This window comes from Otolemur garnettii, unplaced genomic scaffold, assembly GCF_000181295.1.
Source record: "Otolemur garnettii isolate 467f Iridium unplaced genomic scaffold, OtoGar3 scaffold00024, whole genome shotgun sequence".
Taxonomy (NCBI): domain Eukaryota; kingdom Metazoa; phylum Chordata; class Mammalia; order Primates; family Galagidae; genus Otolemur; species Otolemur garnettii.
Genome location: NW_003852419.1, coordinates 18,388,349 through 18,408,910, shown reverse-complemented (window position 1 = coordinate 18,408,910; position 20,562 = coordinate 18,388,349). Strand labels below are relative to the sequence as shown.

At 36.1% G+C, this 20,562-nt stretch overlaps 1 protein-coding gene across 4 annotated transcripts in view; it reads left to right on the top strand.

The window, feature by feature from the left end:
- The window catches only part of USP34 (ubiquitin specific peptidase 34), a 255,697-nt gene that overhangs the window by 195,979 nt on the left and 39,156 nt on the right, over positions 1-20,562 (top strand). For all 4 annotated transcript variants that reach the window (XM_023512071.1, XM_012804030.2, XM_023512069.1 and 1 more), the window contains 10 exons: positions 4,873-5,045; positions 6,471-6,624; positions 8,102-8,180; positions 10,944-10,997; positions 11,114-11,209; positions 15,417-15,481; positions 15,577-15,652; positions 15,745-15,792; positions 15,928-15,993; positions 18,180-18,260. In XM_023512071.1, the coding sequence (XP_023367839.1) occupies positions 4,873-5,045; positions 6,471-6,624; positions 8,102-8,180; positions 10,944-10,997; positions 11,114-11,209; positions 15,417-15,481; positions 15,577-15,652; positions 15,745-15,792; positions 15,928-15,993; positions 18,180-18,260 (892 nt within the window). The remainder of the gene's footprint in view (positions 1-4,872; positions 5,046-6,470; positions 6,625-8,101; positions 8,181-10,943; positions 10,998-11,113; positions 11,210-15,416; positions 15,482-15,576; positions 15,653-15,744; positions 15,793-15,927; positions 15,994-18,179; positions 18,261-20,562) is intronic.

Here is a 20,562-nt window from a genome sequence, read left to right as displayed (position 1 = left end):
GCCCTCAGGTCTTGGTTCACACCCAGCAAGCCACTGCTTGAGGGTTCTGTTGGAATCAGAGGACCACGCCCTTGCTCTCAGGTCTTAGTCCACACCTAGCAAGCCTCTGCCCACAGGCCCAGCAGAGGCTGGGGATCAGCCCTGTCTGCCAAACTCAGTCCACACAGGACAACCATTCTCCCGCTGTGGGTGCCGGACAGAGCCAGGGGTTCTACACCCCATCCCTCCAGACACAGTCCAATCCGAGGGTCAACACCACCGCTGCCCAGGAATGGTCATAACCAAGGGACTGCTCCTCCTCCTGTCGAGTGTCCCTTTCTTCCCACACCGTTTTCTTCCCCATTAGTCACAGATTCTGTCCTGATGGTTGGTGATCCACACTATGCCCAGATCTCTCAGGACAAGACCAAACACTCTGTGTTCTGAAGGGGACAGAACTTCAGACCGCCATGTAAGGGGAAAGGGTGGACTGGGAGCTTGGACTTGTGGAGGAAAATATCTATTCACTTTTATGCCTGGCAGGGTGGTGTCTAGGTTCATAAGTGCGACCTCCCTGAAGAGAGAGATCTGGAGTTTAGCAGCTCTCTCCAGTGAGGTAAAATGAGAGGTATTTTTTTCCCTACTCGTTTGCAGATAGCCTGCAGCAGGACTCTTGCTTAGGGGAGGAGTCTCCCATCCTCTCATCGATGGGCTTTGTACCTGAAATTTGTTTTCTTGAATGCTTTTCCTTGGATTAACAGCTTACCAAACTTCTTTCTTGGCTCAGCACCCCACCTTTGGCTTCATAGAGCCCGATTCCATCCAGTTAGTTTCTTCCTTTGCTCAGGAGCCTCTGCTGATAGTTGCTACTGGTCGGCCATCTTCCCAGAATTCCCCTAGAAATTTTTAATCATACATTGAATGATAAGTAGAAATAGGATTTAAAAGAGCATCTTATGCAGTTAGTTACTAGGAACAGAGGCAGAGAAATACAAATACCCTTGGATGTATAAGAAGTTCAGAATTGGGCCAGCCTGCATAAAGTAGAAGATTCCCATTGACAAGTCATAGAAAGAAGATTGATAACTTACAATGGCATCAAGTGACTAATAACCAAATTTGGGGATTACTTGCGTAATTGATTGATAGAAACCATCCAAATATCTGCCTGAGAAAGGATATAAACGTTACAAAAGACCGAGAACTAAACTAGCTTAAAAGCGCAGCAGAAAATGACAGAAAAAAAGCAAGGAAAGAAAGAAAAGCAGAATTAAATGGTAACCCAGAAACTGGGAAGAGAATCTAAAGAAGGTATTCAGTTGACATAGTTGGCAGAGATAAAAAGAAGATGACCACTGAATAAAAGCATTCAGTTTTTCAAGAAGGCAGCTTAGTGGTGTGTTTTTTCATGTTGTGTGAAAAGAAACAGGGTATGTGGCATCGAGCATAAACCATTCATTTTAAAAGTTTGGCAGTATAAAACGGCAAGGAATATTGAGGCTAGAAAGAGCCTTGGGATCAAACAAAGGATTTTTCTAGAAAAAAAAAATCTTGATTATGTTTGAAGGTAGAAAATGAAAAGCCATAGTACAATAACATATTAAAATTGTTTAAAAGAAAGTTTTTCTAGGTCAGTATACATTTGAAAGGAATAGTATTCTTTTTCTCAATCTCAAGAAATGTAGTTGGGGCTGGATACGGTGGCTTACACCTGTAATCCTAATACACTAGGAGACTGAGGAGGGAAGATTGCTCGCTCTCAGGAATTTGAGACCAACTAAGTTTTGTCAGCTAAGAGGAAGTCCCCATCTCTACAAAAAATAGAAAAATTAGCTGGTTGTGGTAACATACACCTGTGGTGCCAACAACTCAGGAGGTTGAGAGAGTTGGAGCACTTAAACCCAGGAGTTTGAGGTTGCAGTGAGATATAATGATGTGGCTTCACTCTAGTTATGGATACAGAGTGAGACATCATCTCAAGAAAAAAAAAAGTAGTTGGTTGCAAGAGAGAATATGGTAGGTGGACACAATCAAATTAAACCATAGCTAGCAAGCACTTGTATGAAGACAGACTTACCTGATGAGAATTTGTTTAGGGAAAGAGTTAAGGACTTAGACAAAATGAAGTCATTCAAAAGTTAGTTACTGTAGAGAATGAGATAAATGAGTTGCTAAACCATAATTGAGGGATTGACTCAAGTTCTTCCTAGCTGAAATGAATAAATTTAGCAATGCCTGTAGCTCAGTCAGCAGGGCACCAGCCACATACACCAAGGGTGGCGGGTTCAAGCCTGCTAAACAACAATGACAACTGCAACCAAAAACTAGCCAGGCGTGGTGGGTGCCTGTAGTGCTTAAGCCTAAGATTTTGAGGTTGCTGTGAGCTATGACAGCACAGCACTCTACCTAGGGCAACAGCTTAAGACTCTGTCTCTGAACGAATGAATGAATAAGTAAATAAATAAATAAATTCATTGAATAAACCTGCTATTTAGGGTAATCTCCTACTTTTTCTTTTTCTTTTTTTTTTTTTTTTTTTTTTTTTTGAGACAGCATCTCACTTGTTCAGCCTGAGGTGGAGTATTGTGGTATCATAGCTCACAGCAACCCCAAACTCCTGGGCTCAAGTGATCCTCTTATGTCAGCCTCCCAGGTAGCTGGAATGACAAGTGCCCACCACAGCACCTAGCTAATTTTTCTATTTTAGTAGAGATGGAATCTCGCTTTGCTGAGGCTGATCTTGAATTCCTGAGCTCAGGCTATCCACCCACCTTGGCCTCCCAGAGTGGTGGATTACAGGCATGAGCCACTGTACCTGGCCTAACTCCCTACTTTTTTATTATTTTACTTTGGTATCCTCCTATTTCTTGAAATATTTCTTTCTTCTTGCTAATAAGATTCTGCTGTTCTTCTGAAATATTTCTTTCATCTCTCCCATGCAAAGTAGTTATTCAGTTATTTGTGCTCTTATAATTTTATGTATCTTTAATATAATAGTGTTAAACAGAAATGGGCTGATTGAAGAAGTAAACAAAATATTTATTATCCTTAACAAGGTCATATTCTGCTCTATCTTCAAACCTTTGGTTTTCTCAGTCTTATTCTTTGTAATTTTATCTACCACCGTAACACCAGTTTCTACTGACACAGTATTGATTCATGGATTATCTTAGTTTAGAATGCTTTGCTCTGTTCCACCTTCCATCCTCCAGTCTTCCCAGTTCTATTCATGGTTTCACTCCCCATCATGAGTCTTTTACTGACTCTTCAAAGCTCTCAGGATGAAGTTCATACTCTTAACATTACACATATTTTAATCCATTATACTTCTGTAACCTTATCATTTGCCAGTCTCCCAAATAATCCAAAATTTTGAATTTTCTAACTCATTCTTTTCTCTGCTTGTAATATCTTTCCCCCATTCCTTGTCTCCCTAAGTTTATATTCTTTTTAACTGAACTCTTGGTTTAAACATATCCTCATTTGATTCTTATGCACAGTGAAGAATTATTCCCCAAATTCTTATTATTTAAGAAGGAATATAAAACTCTGAACCAAACACCTTCATGGCTTTGGAGTATAATGTTACTCCTTTTTTTTTTTTTTTTTTTTTTTTGCTTAATGAATAAGTTTATTGTTTTAAATCAAGAAATATTCATATAAAATTGGTTGGTTTAGCTTTCAGCAGCTCGCTCCTGAGCTCTAAGGAAGCTTGCCTTCTTTTGAGCTACCCGATCTTTCTTCTGGGCAAGGATGTTACTCCTTTTTATGCTTTCATAACAACCCTTTATAATTTTAATTATGGTGTTTACTACAGTCTATTGAAATTTTTATTTTTGATCTAGACACAGGAAAACCCTTTCAGAATGGACAGTGTCGTGTAAGAGGGGGATATAGGTTGGGTATAGTTGTAATAAGGGTGTGATGTAGAATACTACAGTAGTCCCTCCTATCTATGATTTTGCTTTCTGCAATCTGGTCAACTGAAGTAGAAAAATATAAAATAGGAAATTCCAGAAATAAGCAATTCACAAGTTTTAAGTTGTACACCATTTGAAGTAGCGTGCAAAATCTTGTATATCCCCCTTGTCTCTCATATCCATGCTGTATAGGCATTCTGCCCGTTAGTCTCTTAGTAGCCCCGTTGGTTACTTCTGCAATATTACAGTGTTTATGTTCAAGAAACCCTTATTTTACTTAATAATGGCTCAAAAGCACAATAGTGATGATGCTGGCAATTGAGACATGCCCGAGAGAAAAGTTCTTTCATGTGCTGAGATCTGTGGTAAGAATGAATCTTCTTTTCGAGACAGTCTCACTTTGTTGTTGTAGTGTGCTGTAATGTCACAGCTCACAGCAACCTCAAACTCTTGGGCTTAGGCAATTATCTTGCCTCAGCCTCCCTTATAGGTGGGACTACAGGCGTCCCTCAAAACACCCAGCTATTTTTAGAGATGAGGTCTTGCACTGGCTCAGGCTGGTCTCAAACCAGTGAGCTCAGGCAGTCTACCCACCTCAGCCTCCCAAAGTGCTAGGATTACAGGTATGAGCCACCACACTCAACCCATTATAAGAATGAATCTTATGTGAAATTGTAAACAGTATGTAGTTATGATTGTTCTATTTTATTAATTTCTTACCATGCCCAATTTATAAATTAAACTTTGCCATAAGTATATATAGGAAAAAACATAGTGTATATATAGTGTTTAGTACTGTCTACAGTTTTAGGCATACACTGGGGTTCTCGGAACATAGACCACATGAATTGGGTGGCTGCTATGCTTCTTACTCTGAATTGAATATTGAAATAGATGGCCATAAATGTAATGCAACCAACTAAAGTATTTTTAAAATAAATTTTTAATAACTTTTTTTGTTGTTGCCTTTTAGAGCATGTTTTAAGAAATTGCCCCGCATTCTGAGTTTTAATACTATGAGATATACATTTAATATGGTTACGATGATGAAAGAGAAAGTAAATACACACTTTTCCTTCCCATTACGTTTGGATATGACACCTTACACAGAAGATTTTCTTATGGGAAAGAGTGACAGAAAAGAAGGTAATTTTCCATCTGTTTTTCTTACTTATATTTATTGTAAGTCTCCATAACAAAATAGAAAGTTGTAATCAACTACTCAGTTAACAGAAAAATTAAATTGAATCATAGGAGGATGTTTTTAAAGACCATGTAAGCTTTTAAGACCATGGTTTTTAAGACCATGTGGCCAATTTGCCAACAAATAGTATCTGCTAAGACTGTGTTCTAGGCATTCTTGTAGGTGTTGCAGACATAGTAGCAAATAAGATAAACATGATCATTTTTGTGGAGCTTAAATCTAGTTGAGTAAGTCTTATATTGAAAATAAAAGTATGATATGTTGTCACACAGAACAGTGAATGTACACAGGTTTGATGGAATTAGAGCTTTCATAAGAAAGTAACATTTAAGCAGGGGTGTGAAGTTTAAGAGATTAAGGGATGAGCTCTTATGTGGGAAGGTGGAGGGATATTGGTTGATGCAGTGGGAAAAAACACTTCGTTTATAGGCCATATTAATTAAAATCTTTTATCTTTATTCAATGTATGACCATTAGATGATTTTTAAGCAGGGAGCTGATGTACCAGGTGGGCATTTGAAAACATTTATTCCGACTATAGCAGTAGAAATGAATTAGAGGATGATGAAAGGAGTGCGGGGAGGCCATTAAACCACACACAGAGAAGATGGTGGCTCAGGTGGGAGTACTAGTAGAAATGGGGAGACATGTATGGAATGTCTTGATTGAATAAATAAATGAAGCCAATAAAAAGTTAAGTACTTCCAAATCTTTTTTCTTTTTTTTGCAGTTTTTGGCCAGGGCTGGGTTTGAACCCACCACCTCTGGCGTATGGGCCCAGCACCTTACTCCTTTGAGCCACAGGCGCCACCCTATTTTCTTTTTTCTTTTTTTTTTTTTTTTTTTTTTTGAGACAGAGTCTAAAGCTGGCACCCTGGGTAGAGCGCTGTGGCATCACAGCTCACAGCAACCTCTAACTCTTGGGCTTAAGCGATTCTCTTGCCTCAGCTTCCCAGGTGGCTGGACCACAGGCACCTGCCACAACGCCTGGCTTTTTTTGTTGTTGTTGCAGTTGTCGTCATTTAGCTGGCCCAGACCAGGTTCCGATTCTCTAGCCTTGGTGCATGTGGCTGGTGCTGTAACCACTGTGCTATGGGCACTGAGCCAAGATATTTAATACTTTATATTAACATATGATATTTAGGTTGTCCAATTATGCCCTAACATGTGGTTATTTTTCCAGTGTTTATATAACATGTATCTGACAGTTGTAGGCTGTGGGTAAATAACAAATAGAGTTGTTTTGTACTTATTTAATATATAGAATATCTATAGAGAGAGTATCTGTGCCTAGTTCTAAAAATTGATTTTAAGATTGTCACTGTGCAGTATTCAAAATTATTGCCATTTTATGTAAATCATTTTAGGTTTTAAGGAAGTAAGTGATCATTCACAAGACACAGAAAGCTATGAGTATGACTTGATAGGAGTGACAGTTCATACAGGAACAGCAGATGGTGGACACTATTATAGCTTCATCAGAGATATCGTTAATCCACATGCTTGTAAAAACAATAAATGGTGAGTTTTAAATATTTTTTCTCTTGAATTTTTAAAGATTTCTGTATTTAAGGTCTAAGCTTATAGTAGTTGTCTCTTCAGATAGGTTTTTAGTTTTCTAAAAACTTACTATAAAAGTAGGAAAATGGGCAGACAATATTTTTAAATGAAGATGACTTTTGAAAGATGATATGAATCTGTTCTTAAACTTATGGCTTTCTGAACTCATAAGAATTCAAATAGCATCAGCTTCCCTCAAAAATATGAATACATAAATTTTTGTATACAACCTTAGGAGAGTCATAGACAGTATTCCAAAACTTACCTTATCTGTTCATTCACTTAAGAGCTACTTACTGCATATTGTCTGTTGGGTGACCACGAAAGTTCTTATCTATTCCAGTTAGAAGTTGTCTGCATGGTCCACCTTACTTTTTTCATCCCATACACATTCTTGTTATCTTTTATCAAGTTGGAAGTCATTAGATGGTTCCCTTGATAGCTGTTTTTTTATTCTTAGATAGGGCCTGGTATGTAGGAACTATATGCACGCTAGGCACTGTTCTAAGTGTTGAGAATATGGCTTTGAAGAAAATATATAATTGTTAATTGATTTTCAGTTATGAGTTATTTCTCATTCCTCAGCCATCATGTCTATAGAGTCTTTTACTTGTTTTATCCATTTCAGTTTATTTTCGTAAGTATATTTTGAATCATTTTTTATAATAATTTTTTTTTTTTTGAAAGAGTCTCAAGCTGTTGCCCTTGAGCAGAGTGCTGTGGCATCACAGCTCACAGCAACCTTAAACTCTAGGGCTTAAGTGATTCTCTTGCCTCAGATTCTCAAGTAGCTGGGACGACAGGCACCCGCCACAATGCCTGGCTATCTTTAGTTGTAGTTGTCGTTGTTTGGCAGGCCTGGGCTGGATTTGAACCTGCCAGCTCCGGTATATATGGCTAACACCCTAGCCACTGAACTGCAGGTGCTGAGCCTATAATAAATTTTGAAATAGTATTTTTATCTTTGATAGTTCTCACATGTCTTTTTTGTTGTTTTGTTTTGCTTTGTTTTGTTTCATTTTTGTTTTGTTTAGCAGACCTGAGCCAGGTTCGAATCCAGCAGCCTTCGTGTATGTGGCCAATGCCCTAACCACTGAGCTACAGGCACCCAGCCAGTTCTCACATTTCTTATTTTTCCTGTCTGATATCTTTACGTGTTATATTTAGGCAAACTTTTTATTCATTGTTTTTATGAGTTCTTTTATGAATCCTAGTTTGTAATGGATCTTTTAGATTTTTAAGGTGATTATAATTATTTTACAAAATTACATTTTTAATTTCTAATAGATTAGAGGTATAAAAGCAAGAACTTAGAATTTACCTCATAAAATAATAATTTATTTGCAACATATTGGTATATAATCTAAGTATTTAAAATATAGACACAAAGTAGAGATATTCGGTACATATTTGATCAATATAATATGCTTTATTTTAGGTATCTTTTTAATGATGCTGAGGTAAAACCTTTTGATTCTGCTCAACTTGCCTCTGAATGTTTTGGTGGAGAGATGACGGTAAGTTTTAATCAGAAAATATAAATGGTTTGAGCCAGGCACGGTGGCTCACGCCTGTCATCCTAGCACTTGGGGAGGCCAAGGCGGGTAGGTTGTTTGAGCTCACAAGTCTGAGACCAGCCTGAACAAAAGTGAGAGCCTTGTTTCTACTAAAAATAGAAAAAGAAAAAAAAAAACTAAGGCCAGAGGATCATTTGAGCCCAATTTGGAGGTTGCTGTGAGCTATAAAACCATGGTGCTTTACCCAGGGTGACAGCTTGAGACTCTGTCTCAAAAAAAAAAAAAAAAAAGGAAATTATAAATAGTTTATAACTAATGTCTTGTCATGTTGTAAAATTCATACAGTAGAGTTACTTAACTTTTAATTGCCATGATAAAATCTAGTATTTACTGGAAGTTTGGTATGTTAACATTATTCGCTAGACACTAGGACATTTTTGTTATTTCTGCCTTTGCAGACTAAGAATGCAAGACATACAGTTAAAAAGCTAAATAAAAGTTCAAGAATTAGATTGTGGTGGCATGAGAGTTATGATTGGATAAATTATTTACTCAGTGAGTTATGTGGGACTAGAAGAAAAAGAAATTGCTCTTTTTTTTTTTTTTTTTTGAGACAGAGCCTCAAGCTGTCCCCCTGGGTAGAGTGCCGTGGCATTACAGCTCACAGCAACCTCCAACTCCTGGGCTCAAGCGAGTCTCCTGCCTCCGCCTCCCAAGTAGCTGGGACCACAGGCGCCCGCCACAACGCCCGGTTATTTTTTGGTTGCAGCCGTCATTGTTGTTTGGCGGGTCCGGGCTGGGGATTCGAACCCGCCACCTTAGGTGTACGTGGCTGGCGCCTTAGCCGGTTGAGCTATAGGCGCCGAACCAAAATTGCTCTTTATTGACTTAATCTAAATATTTTTTGGCAAGAATGTTGGCTTGAGCTAAACTTTGAAGAATTATTCTTCAGTATTAGACTGTCATGAAATTTTTTTTAATACTTTTTTTAAAAGAATTGATCTTTAGTGCTTTTTACAACAACAGCAACCTGGCTAACATTAGTTAATAAGGATAGAAAAAGAACATCTTTATTACGTAATTAACAAGACATAAAAGAAGGCAATTAGATTGGCAATTAGAAGGCAATTAGAAAGTTATTTTTTAATTTAATAGCCAGGTGATTATGAAATAATCATATAGTCTGGATTTTAAACCAGTTGCATCTATAGATGTTATTCCTAGAACATTTTCTTAAAAAATAAAAGGAAGGAAGACAAGAAACTTTGCAAAAAAAATTTTTTTAAATAGTTTTTCAAATTGTAGGTCCATTTTATTTTCTTACTCTTCTACATATGTTATGGTACTTTGTGGGGAAAATGTTGTGAATCTTTGTTTTAAAAAATTTTCTGCTCTTGGGCAGCGCCTGTGGCTCAAAGGAGTAGGGTGCCAGCCCCATATACCAGAGGTGGCAGGTTCAAACCTAGCCCCAGCCAAAAAAAAAAAAAATGCAAAAGCAAAAAAAATTTCTGTTCTTACCATTTTTACCCATAATGTTGTCTGTCTGCATCCCTTGTTCCCCCCACACACACGCCCATCACAACATACTCAGAGTTCTTTAGAATTACCAATTGAATCTTCATCTCCCTGCTCATTATGAGATAGCCCTTCATTTCTTAGAAGCCCCAGCACTGAACTCTTCATATTCACCTGCCCACTTGCTTCTGTTTGGTACTATCTGCAGGGTCCCTTTGTCTTACAGACTTTCTTCTCATACACAAATCTTAGGCCTTTACTGATTGTTGCCCATGGTCTCCTTCTTTTGTTTCCATCATTTTTTCGCTGTCATTTCCATTAGTTTTTGTGTGTGTGATGTTTTTAGTAACTGTTGGCTACTTCTTTTGATGTCACCCATCTTTTAATGAGTAAGTTGCATTACTTAAAATGTATATTAAAATATCCCTTTTATCTGAAACAGTTATTTATTACTCTGTGGCTCAAAGTTTTATTTGTAAGGCACTGGTGAAGGTACAGATGGATAGCATTTTGAGATTTCAAAATAAATTACAAGGCCAATCACAGTGCCTCATACCTGTAATCTTAGTACTCTGGAAGGCGAAGGTAGGTGGATTACCTGAGCTGACAGGTTGGAGACCACCTGAGCTAGAGTGAGACCCCATCTGTAAAAATAGCTGGGTCCCAATTACTCAGGAGGCTGAGACAAGAGAATCACTTGAGCCCAGGAGTCTGAGGTTGCTGTGAGCTATGGCACTACAGCACTCTATGGGGGGTGACAAAATGAGGCTCTGTCTCCAAAAAATAAAATAAAATAAATTACAGCTTCATACTGGTGAAATTATTTGTTTCTCATAACGTTACTGAGAATGAAGAGTTTTAAGTTCAGTTTTTAATTTCCATTTATTTATCACATTTACAAAAATTAGAACCAGGCCAGCTCTTTCCTTACAATACCTTCTTCGTTTGTTTTATTTTGTTATAGTAAAGTTTTGTGTCTCAATTTTATAGTATTCCCTATCTAAAAGACTTTTAAAAATAATTAGGTATAAAAACAATACCACGTGTGGTAGGATATATTGGCCAAATCTATGAAACATACAGGGTATTTATGGATGCAATGCTATTTGAAAAGTATTTACAAAGTTACTATGAAGTCTGGAAAGCTGTTTATGTATATAGATAATAGCTGACTGTACTCATTCTTTGAAGAAGTAAAACTTTTGTGTTTTTTGTGTTTTTTTTGTTTGTTTGTTGTATTTTAAACAGACCAAGACCTATGATTCTGTTACAGATAAATTTATGGATTTTTCTTTCGAAAAGGTGAACATTTCTTTTATATACAAAAAATTTTGTATTGTTTTTTTCTTTAGCATGGTTCATTTTTAGAGTTATACCTTGTCAAAATGAAAATCTGCTTTTTCTCTTGCTTCTTAAAGACACACAGTGCTTATATGCTGTTTTACAAACGCATGGAACCAGAAGAAGAAAATGGCAGAGAATACAAATTTGATGTTTCGTCAGAGTTGCTAGAGGTATAAATTCACTTGACTTGAGCAGTAGTTTTAAAAGTATGTTTAAGCATTTATGTAAAGAATACCATAATGTAAGAATAGGCTTTACAACATTAAGATCCAAAGTAGACTTTGAGAGTATTTAACAAATAATGTTGGTAATATGGACATACGTGAATGAAAAATGAATGAGAGTAAAGGGAATGGAAAATAATTATCACTGAAAAAGAAAAGTAAGAAAAGACAAAGAGTTGATGGAATCAGGGTGAGCTTACAAGAAACTTGTATTGGTGGTCGTCTTCTTAGATTGGGTGATGGCATACTAGAATTCCTTCTGTTATGCTTTATGATACAGACATATAGACTTGAGCATATAGTATATTTGAAATGATTTAAAATGTATTTTAGGGCTCGGCGCCTGTAGCTCAACCGGCTAAGGCACCAGCCACATACACCTAAGGTGGCAGGTTCAAATCCAGCCCAGACCCGCCAAACAACAATGACGACTGCAACCAAAAAATAGCCGGGCGTTGTGGCGGGCGCCTGTGGTCCCAGCTACTTGGGAGGTGGAGGCAGGAGACTCGCTTGAGCCCAGGAGTTAGAGGTTGCTGTGAGCTGTAATGCCACAGCACTCTACCCAGGGGGACAGCTTGAGGCTCTGTCTCAAAAAAAAAAAAAAAAAAAATGCATTTTAGGCAGCATGCACTCACTCCCACCTGTAATCCCAGCACTTTGGGAGGCCAAAGTGAGAAGATCCTTTGAGGCAGGAGTTCAAGACAAGCCTGGGCAACATAGACCTCATCTCTAAAAAATTTAAAATATAGTTGGATGTGGTGGCACGTGCCTATAGTTCCAGCTACTCAGGAGGCTGAGACATGAGGATCCCTTGAGCCCAGGTGTTCAAGGCTATAATGAGCTATAATCCCACCAATGCACCCCAGTCTGTGTGATAGAACATGACCTTGTCTCTAAAAATATATAAGTAAATAAAACATACATATTAAAAAATAAACAGGAGGCAAACATGGTGGCACATACTTATAATCCAAGCACTTTGGAAAACCAAGGCAGGAGAATAGATTGAGGCCAGAAGTTCATGGCCAGCCACGGCAACATAACAAGACCCCTCCTGACCCCCATTTCTAAAAACATTTAAATATTAGCTAGATGTAGTATGGTGTGTTTATAATCCCAGCAACTCAGGAGGCTGAAACTGGATGATTGCTTAAAACCCTAATGGCGGTTGCAGTAAGTTATGATGACACCACTGTACTATAACCCAGGCAACAGAGTAAGCTCCTGCTTTGGGAAGAAGAAAAAGGGTGGGGGTCTTGTTTATAGTAATAAGGCTTTCTTTGTTTCATAATCTAGCAAATGATAATAGTACATTATTAAGTAAATAACACAATTGTGTTGTGTCACTGTTAATGAACTCACTCAGCCAAAAGTATAAAAGTAAATCTTCTCCACAAAGGGATACCTGATTAAAATGTAGTCTTCCATCCAGATAATTCAGCGTTTACTGTCTGAATTTTAAAAATGTATATTTTTTTGTACTGTTGGGGTCAGGTCTTAAAACTGACTGGGTTTTCCCAAATACTTTTTAACTGGTATCTTGCCTACCCATGTGTTAATTGTAAAAAGCCAAGAATATTCAATTTTTTCAATTCCTTGAGTTGGATTTATTAGCAGAATTACTACTACTGATTATAGGTGGCTTCATTAGAACTTGACGCTTTGGCCGGGCGTGGTGGCTCACGCCTATTGTCCCAGCGCTGTGGGAGGCCGAGGCGGGTGGATCACATGTGCTCAGAGGTTCTAGACCAGCCAAGACCCCCCTGAGCCAGATGAGCCAGAGTGAGACCCCGTCTCTACAACAACAACAACAACAGGACAACGAGACAGCCAGACCTTGTGATCCCAGCTCCATGGGGGGCAAGAAAACACTACAGGAGGAAAAAGTAATAAAAAAAAATTTTTTTTAAAAAAAGAACTTGAAGCTTTTAAGTCTCCCTGTACGAAAATTTATCTTTGCCATCATCATAACTACAGTTAAGTGGTGGATTACCAAAGCTTTTTGCTCCTGGAATATTTGGACAAATCTAGATCTTACCTTATGTGAGAACTGAAAAATATGTAATGTCAAACAGAACACTGTGAAGTAAAATGAAATTTTAAATAAAACCCTTGATGTATATTGTTTATTTACATCAGTAGTTCTCAGACTTTTTTGTCTCGACTATTTTCTTAAAGGTTACTGACGACCTTAATGAGGTGTAGTTTTGTTTTGTTTTTTAATATGGGTTTAAATGTGGTTATCTCTAACAATATACCCTAATAAGAATCAATATACCATATTAAGAATTAATTAATATACCATATTAAGAATTAAAACAACATTACTTCTCAGCCTTTTGGCTAAGATCGAGAGTAGGAATTAAAACACAGATTTAAAACTTTGTTTAAACTTTGCCTTATACAGCTATCTGACTTTGAACTTTTAAAGTACTAAGGGGGTTCCTTGTATCACTTTTGTAGTGCTTCAGTCACAGCTACAGGTTTGCCCATAAATGGTGTTCATTGTACCCATTAGGTAGGTGTTTGTCCCCTTTCGATTCCTATTGAGTTTAACTTCCAGCTGTGCACATGTGTGCTCATTGGTTAGTTCCAATTTAATAATGAATAAATATGGTGTTTGTTTTTCCAATCTTGAGACCCTTTACTTAAATTACTATTTTTTTCTTTTTTTTTTTTTTATTAAATCATAGCTCTGTACATTAATGTAATTATGGGGTACAATGTGCTGGTTTTATATACAATTTGAAATACTTTCATCAAACTGGTTAACATAGCCTTCACTGCACTTTCTTAGTTATTGTGTTAAGATGTTTATGTTCTACCCTTAGTAGATTTCTTTTTTATTATTAAATCATAGCTGTGTACATTAATGCAATCATAGGGTACAATGTGCTGGTTTTATAGACCATTTGAAATATTTTCATCAAATTTGAAAATATTAACCATCAAAATTGTAAAATTTTTTAATTCATATAAAAATAATAAAAATAAACCCATTATATACTAACGTAATATTTTATAAATAATATATATTTTTCTGAATGAAATAATTCTGTGAGAAAAGTGGCTCTGTTTTACATTTTTGGAAGTCTTTTTTTTTTTAATATCTAGTTTAACAGAAAATAGTTGGATTCTCATATATAACACCTGGTTCTGACTTAGTTTAGCCAGCTGGGGAGGCAAGTAGAGGTAATTAAAAATATTTAGTGGAAGATGAAAGATAAGATTCGAACTTTATTTCATTTCAAAATGAAGCTACATCTAAATTTTCAGGCCGGCTGCAGTGGCTCATGCCTATAATCCTAGCACTCTGACAGACTGAGGTGGGTGGATTGCTTGAGCTCACAAGTTCAAGACCAGCCTGAATAAAAGCAAGACCCCGTCTGTATGGCGTCATAGCTCACAGCAAACTCCAACTTGGGCTCAAGCGATCCTCTTGCCTCCACTGAGCTATGACGCCATCGCACTCTACCCAGGGTCACAGCTTGAGACTCTGTCTCAAAATTAAAAAGTAAACTTCTAAAACATAGGCGTATAATGCTAAGACAGTAAAGCAAATAATCACAACATCATTCTAGATAAAAGTAATGTTGTAGAACTGACAAAGATGTATGTTTAAGTTATTCAGAGAGGTAAAGGAAGGCAAACACCACAGTATTCCTACAGGCCTACCTAATGTCAGAAATAATTATTTTTCATTATTTTTATGAAGTAAACAAAATCACCTCTGGACTCACCAAAATCACCTCTAGGTCTGCAAATCTGAATTAATTTTTTTTTTAATTTACCAGCTTTTGAACTTAACCTTTTCTGTTATAACCTATTCTTACCAAATGCGATATGACCTACTTTTTATTCATTTATGTGCTTACTATTCAGACAGATAGGATTTCAGAATTCTTTCAAAATCTTTATAAATACATTAAAAGCCCTATGATTATTTGAGGTAGCCAGATACTTAATGATTAAATGAGAATACATTTAATAATTACATAAAAGTAGTTATTAAAAGGAGGAATGAATTTTAGTACATGTACTTTTTGTTTCTGTTATGGTTTTTAAGAAAAAAAAATTTTTTTGGTCTAAAAAAATACTGGTAAAATGTAATAAAGTAAGCTTCTTTCTGATATATTGACATTTTTCTTTTCAGTGGATTTGGCATGATAACATGCAGTTTCTCCAAGACAAAAATATTTTTGAACATACATATTTTGGGTACGTTTGGTAAATTTAGTAGATTTTTTTATATATATTTTTTAAAGATCTTGTTCTGTAAAACTTTCATATCATTCATTCTTTTTAAATTCTAGGTTTATGTGGCAGTTGTGTAGTTGTATTCCCAGTACATTACCAGATCCCAAAGCTGTGTCCCTAATGACAGCAAAGGTAATCAATTTATAAACTTCAGATAATTTTGTCAAAATTTATTACTTTAAAATAATTAAATTTTTTTTGCTTAATTTTATCTTTTCTCATAGTTAAGCACTTCCTTTGTCCTAGAGACGTTTATTCATTCAAAAGAAAAGGTATGTGTTTCATATTGTGGATTTTTGTATCATTTATGGTATTTATAGATATCTTTTAGAGTTTTTTTCTCTTTGGTTCAAAAGTCATTATGTCTTGACTGACGTTCTTTTTCTTTCTTTTTTTTTTTTCTTAAGCCCACAATGCTTCAGTGGATTGAACTATTGACCAAACAATTTAATAACAGTCAAGCAGCTTGTGAGGTGAGGTGACTAATTCAAAAAACAGTACCTAGATTATTTTGGTTTTTTATTCTTAACTGAAAGCTTTAGCATTGTTTTATCTCTTGTAAATTATGGGGGGGCCTATTAAATTGTCTATAAAAATATTTTGATGATTATAATTTATGTATCAAATCCATTACACTGATTAAATAATTGATTATTTTAGAATCTGTGGGGTTTTTTCCCTTCATTTAATGGAAGAAAAAATTACAGAAAATTCAAAAGACTCTTCCACATATTTCTTAACTGCTTTTGTTTTTGTTTTCCAGCTTTATTGAGGTATAATTGACAAATAAAACTTGCATATATTCAAGGTATACAATGAGATGATTTAGTGTACGTGTACATTGTGAAATGATTACCACAATCAAATTAATACTTTTATCACCATGTAGTTACGTGTATGTATGAGTGGTGGGAATACTTTAAATGATAAAATACTACTAATTATAATCATGAAGGTGTACATAAAATTTCCAGAATTTATTTTATAGCTGAAACTTTGTACTCTTTGGCCAACATCTCACCATTTCCTCCACCCCTCTTGTAACTACTTCCAAATGCAATTGGAAAATATTTTAAAACACCAATCACCATGCTTGCACACACACAGCCCATACATCCCAACAGGTCAATTCATGTTCAATTTTATATCCCCCCATTTTGAGAGAGATGCATCCGTAAGGATAATCTCTTTACAGGTACTCACAACTCAGTTGTATTTTACCATCTTAATATTTATAATTTTTGATTAGCAACCGAAGATTTGTGAACCTACCTAGGAATGTAAGACTGTGAATTTTCTAGAGGTAGAAGGTGGCACCATACAACAGATGAAATTATATAGTTTAAGATTTTTTACTTATTGATTATACCTTGTAATAGAATAAGGGAATCTGATCATCAGAAATTTCAAGCATAAAAATATAACTTTTTGACACTTCATAATAAAAATTTGGAAGCAAACACACAAGTAGAAAGTTATAGTGAACTATCATGTTACTAATACACAAATAAAAGTATTATTTTATTCTTTTTCATCTGTTGCTATCCCTTCATGCCTTTTTTTTAGCTGAAGTGTTTTAAAGCAAACCCAGATATCATATAATGCATCCATAAACAGTATATATTTATAACAGGTGAAAACTTTTAAAATACACATATAACCACAATTGTACTCCTGGTAAAATTAGAAGCAATTTCTTGCTATCATCCGATACACATTCTGTGTTCATTTTCCTCTAATTATATAAAAAAATAAATCTTTTTTTTCAGTTGGTTTGTTTATAATAGTGTTCAGATAAGGTCCATGTTTTGCATTTCTTTGTCTCTTAAATCTCTGTTCATCTATACTAGTTACTTTCTTTTTCTCCATACCATTTTGTGTCATTTGTTCTGCAGGATTTCCCACACGCTGCCTTGATTGATTGTATCTCCCTAGTGTTGCTTAAAATGTTCATCTGTTCCTTCCCCGCTCAGAACTGTTTAATAGATCCACAGTGTTGATTAGATCATAATTTGTTTTTTAAATAGAAATAAAATGGATCGGGTGAATGTGATGGCTCACACCTATAATCCTAGCACTTTGGGAGGCCAAGGTGGTAGATTGCTTGAGCTTACCCAATTGAGACCAGCCTAAGCAAGACCATCTCCAAAAAAAAAAAATTAGCCAGACTTTGTAGTGGATACCTGTAGTCTTAGCTACTTAGGAGACTGAGGGAAGAGGATCACTTGAGCCCCAGAGTTTGAGGTTGCTGTGAGCTAAGACTCCATGCACTCTACTGAGGGTGCCAATATAAGACTCTGTCTCAAAAAAAAAAAGAAAAAGAAAATGCATCATACTCAGATCTTATATTATTAGTAAGAACAAAAAATTCTGCAGTGTGATATTTATGAGGGAAATGGTATTTCATTTTATTATAATAAGGACCTCAGGCTGCCATCGTGTCAGTTGGTGTACTGTGATATAAGTGACATCTGTGGGGTTGTATAATGAGATGACTTTCATTATGATTTTAGATTTTGGATTTTTTAACAATTTTAGAGTGTTTTGATAAGAACTTAAAATAATTGGAACATTGACTAGAAGTAAAACCCTGTGTGATTTTTATCCCATTTAACAAATACTGGAGAAACATTAAAAGTCATGCTCTGATTTCTTACAGTGGTTTTTAGACCGTATGGCTGATGATGACTGGTGGCCAATGCAAATACTAATTAAGTGCCCTAATCAAATTGTGAGACAGGTAAGAAAAAACATATTCAAAAAGAATTATTTGAGTAAGTGGCTTTCAATTTAATTGCTCTAAATTTGCCTGTGAACATGTCCTATTCTAGCTAGCACTGCAAATAGTTTGAAAAGATCTATCTCCTATCATAAATCATTCTGCTCTTGTTTTCATTACGTTCTTTTAATATCAGCTATCACTCAAATCAGGAGGTTAAAATTATGTACACTTCTTGCATATAATAAGATGGGCTGTAACTTCCTCTTCTTCCAGATACTACTCTGGATGCTTCAAAAGTTGGACTGATTGTTTTTTACGTCCTTAGGTATTCTGACCATGGTAGGGTACTGTGATAGCCCAGAAAAGTTAAAGGAAGTCTTTTAGCCAGAGACTCCATCTTCCAGTAATTCCCATCTTCCAATAATTCACCAACATGACAGACATAAAGGGAAAGAGGAGAGACACCTAACTCTAGGCCTTTTAGAAAACATGGAATTGTTACTTTGGCCACATATATGGGAATCTACAGGAAAGGTGATATTGTAGACATTAAGGGAATGGGGACTATTCAAAAAGGCATGCCACATAAATGTTACCATGGCAAAGGTGGAAGAGTCTACAGTGTTACCCCATATGATGTTGGCATTGTTGTAAATAACCGAGTTAAGGGCAAGATTCTCACCAAGAGGATTAATGTTCATATTGAGCATAACGCCAAAATAGCTTCCTAAAATGTATGAAGGAAAATGAACAGAAAAGGAAGGAAGCCAAAGAAAAAGGTACCTGGGTTCAACCGAATCATCAGCCCGCTCTCCCCAGAGAAGCATACTTTGTAAGAACCAATGGAAAGGAGCCTGAGCTGCCGGAACCTATTCCCTATGAATCTGTGGCATAATAGGTATGCCGCATGGCACTTATGAGAGCCAGTGGGAAGGGGTGTAAGGTACTGAAACTTATATTCCCTATGAATTCATGGCATAATGGGCTGCTTTGTCACAGCCAATGGAAAGGATCCTAAGCTGCTGGAACCTCTTCCTGTGAATTCATGACATAATAGGTGTAAAAAATAAAAGGCTAGTGTAAAAATGAAAAGAAGAAATAAGAAAAGTTAAATGAATAGAATGTAACTCATATCTTTGACTAAATCTAAACTCTTATATGAACCAATTTGTTTTCCTTAAATCACTGGAAAAATCAGACAAATAAAAGTTAATCTAGGCTCAGCACCTATAGCACACTGGTTATGGCGCCAGCCACATGCACTGAGGGTGGCAGGTTCAAACCCGGCCTAGGCCAACTAAATAACTGCAACAAAAAAAATAGCTGAGCATTGTGGCGGGCGCCTGTAATCCCAGCTGCTTGGGAGGCTGAGGCAAGAGAATCAATTAAGCCCAAGAGTTGGAGATTGCTATGAGCTGTGAGCTGTGATGCTATGGCACTCAGCCAAGGGTGAGATAGTAAGACTCTGTCTCAAAAAAAGTTAATCTAAATTATGCCACTTTGCAGCTTTTATTGAGATACAATTCTTACACTACAAAATTCACTCAAACCTTTCAAAGTATAAAGTTTAGTGGTTCCTATATATTCATGAAGTTTTATAACTATCACCACTATCTAATTTTAGAACATTTCTCACCCCAAAAAGACCTTAACCCCTGATAGTCATTCCCTCTCTTTTATCTTCTCCCTTTCCCTCAGTCCCTGACAGCCACTAGCCTCTTCTCTGTCTCTGGATTTGCCTCCTTTGGCCATTTCATATAAGTAGAATCATACAACGTATGGTCTTTTATGACTTGTTGCTTCAATTTAACTTTCTTTTCAGGATTTATCCATGTTATAGCACATATCCATACTTCATTTCCTTCTTTTTGCCAAATAATATTTCAATGGGTATACCACATTGTGTTTACTGTTCATCAGTTGATGAACATTTGAGGTGTTTTCTTTTGGGGTATTTTGAATAATGGTGCTATGAATGTTCAGTACAAATTTTTGTTTGGACATTTATTTTCATTCCTTTTGGGTATATACTCTAAAGTAGAATTGCTGGGTCATTTGGTCACTCTATGTTTAACATTTTTAGAACCACCAAACTACACCCTTTTATTTTTCCCCTAGTAATATATGAAGGTTCCAGTTTTACCACATCTTCTTATCACTTGCTATTGTCTTTTTATTTCAGCCACCCTAGTGGATATGGAGTTGTATCCTATTGTGGTTTGGGGTTGCATTTCACAAATAACTAACAATGTTAAATATTCTTTCTTATTACTGGTTTCTTATATGTTTAGAGAATCCTCAGTCTTTTTTTTTTTTTTTT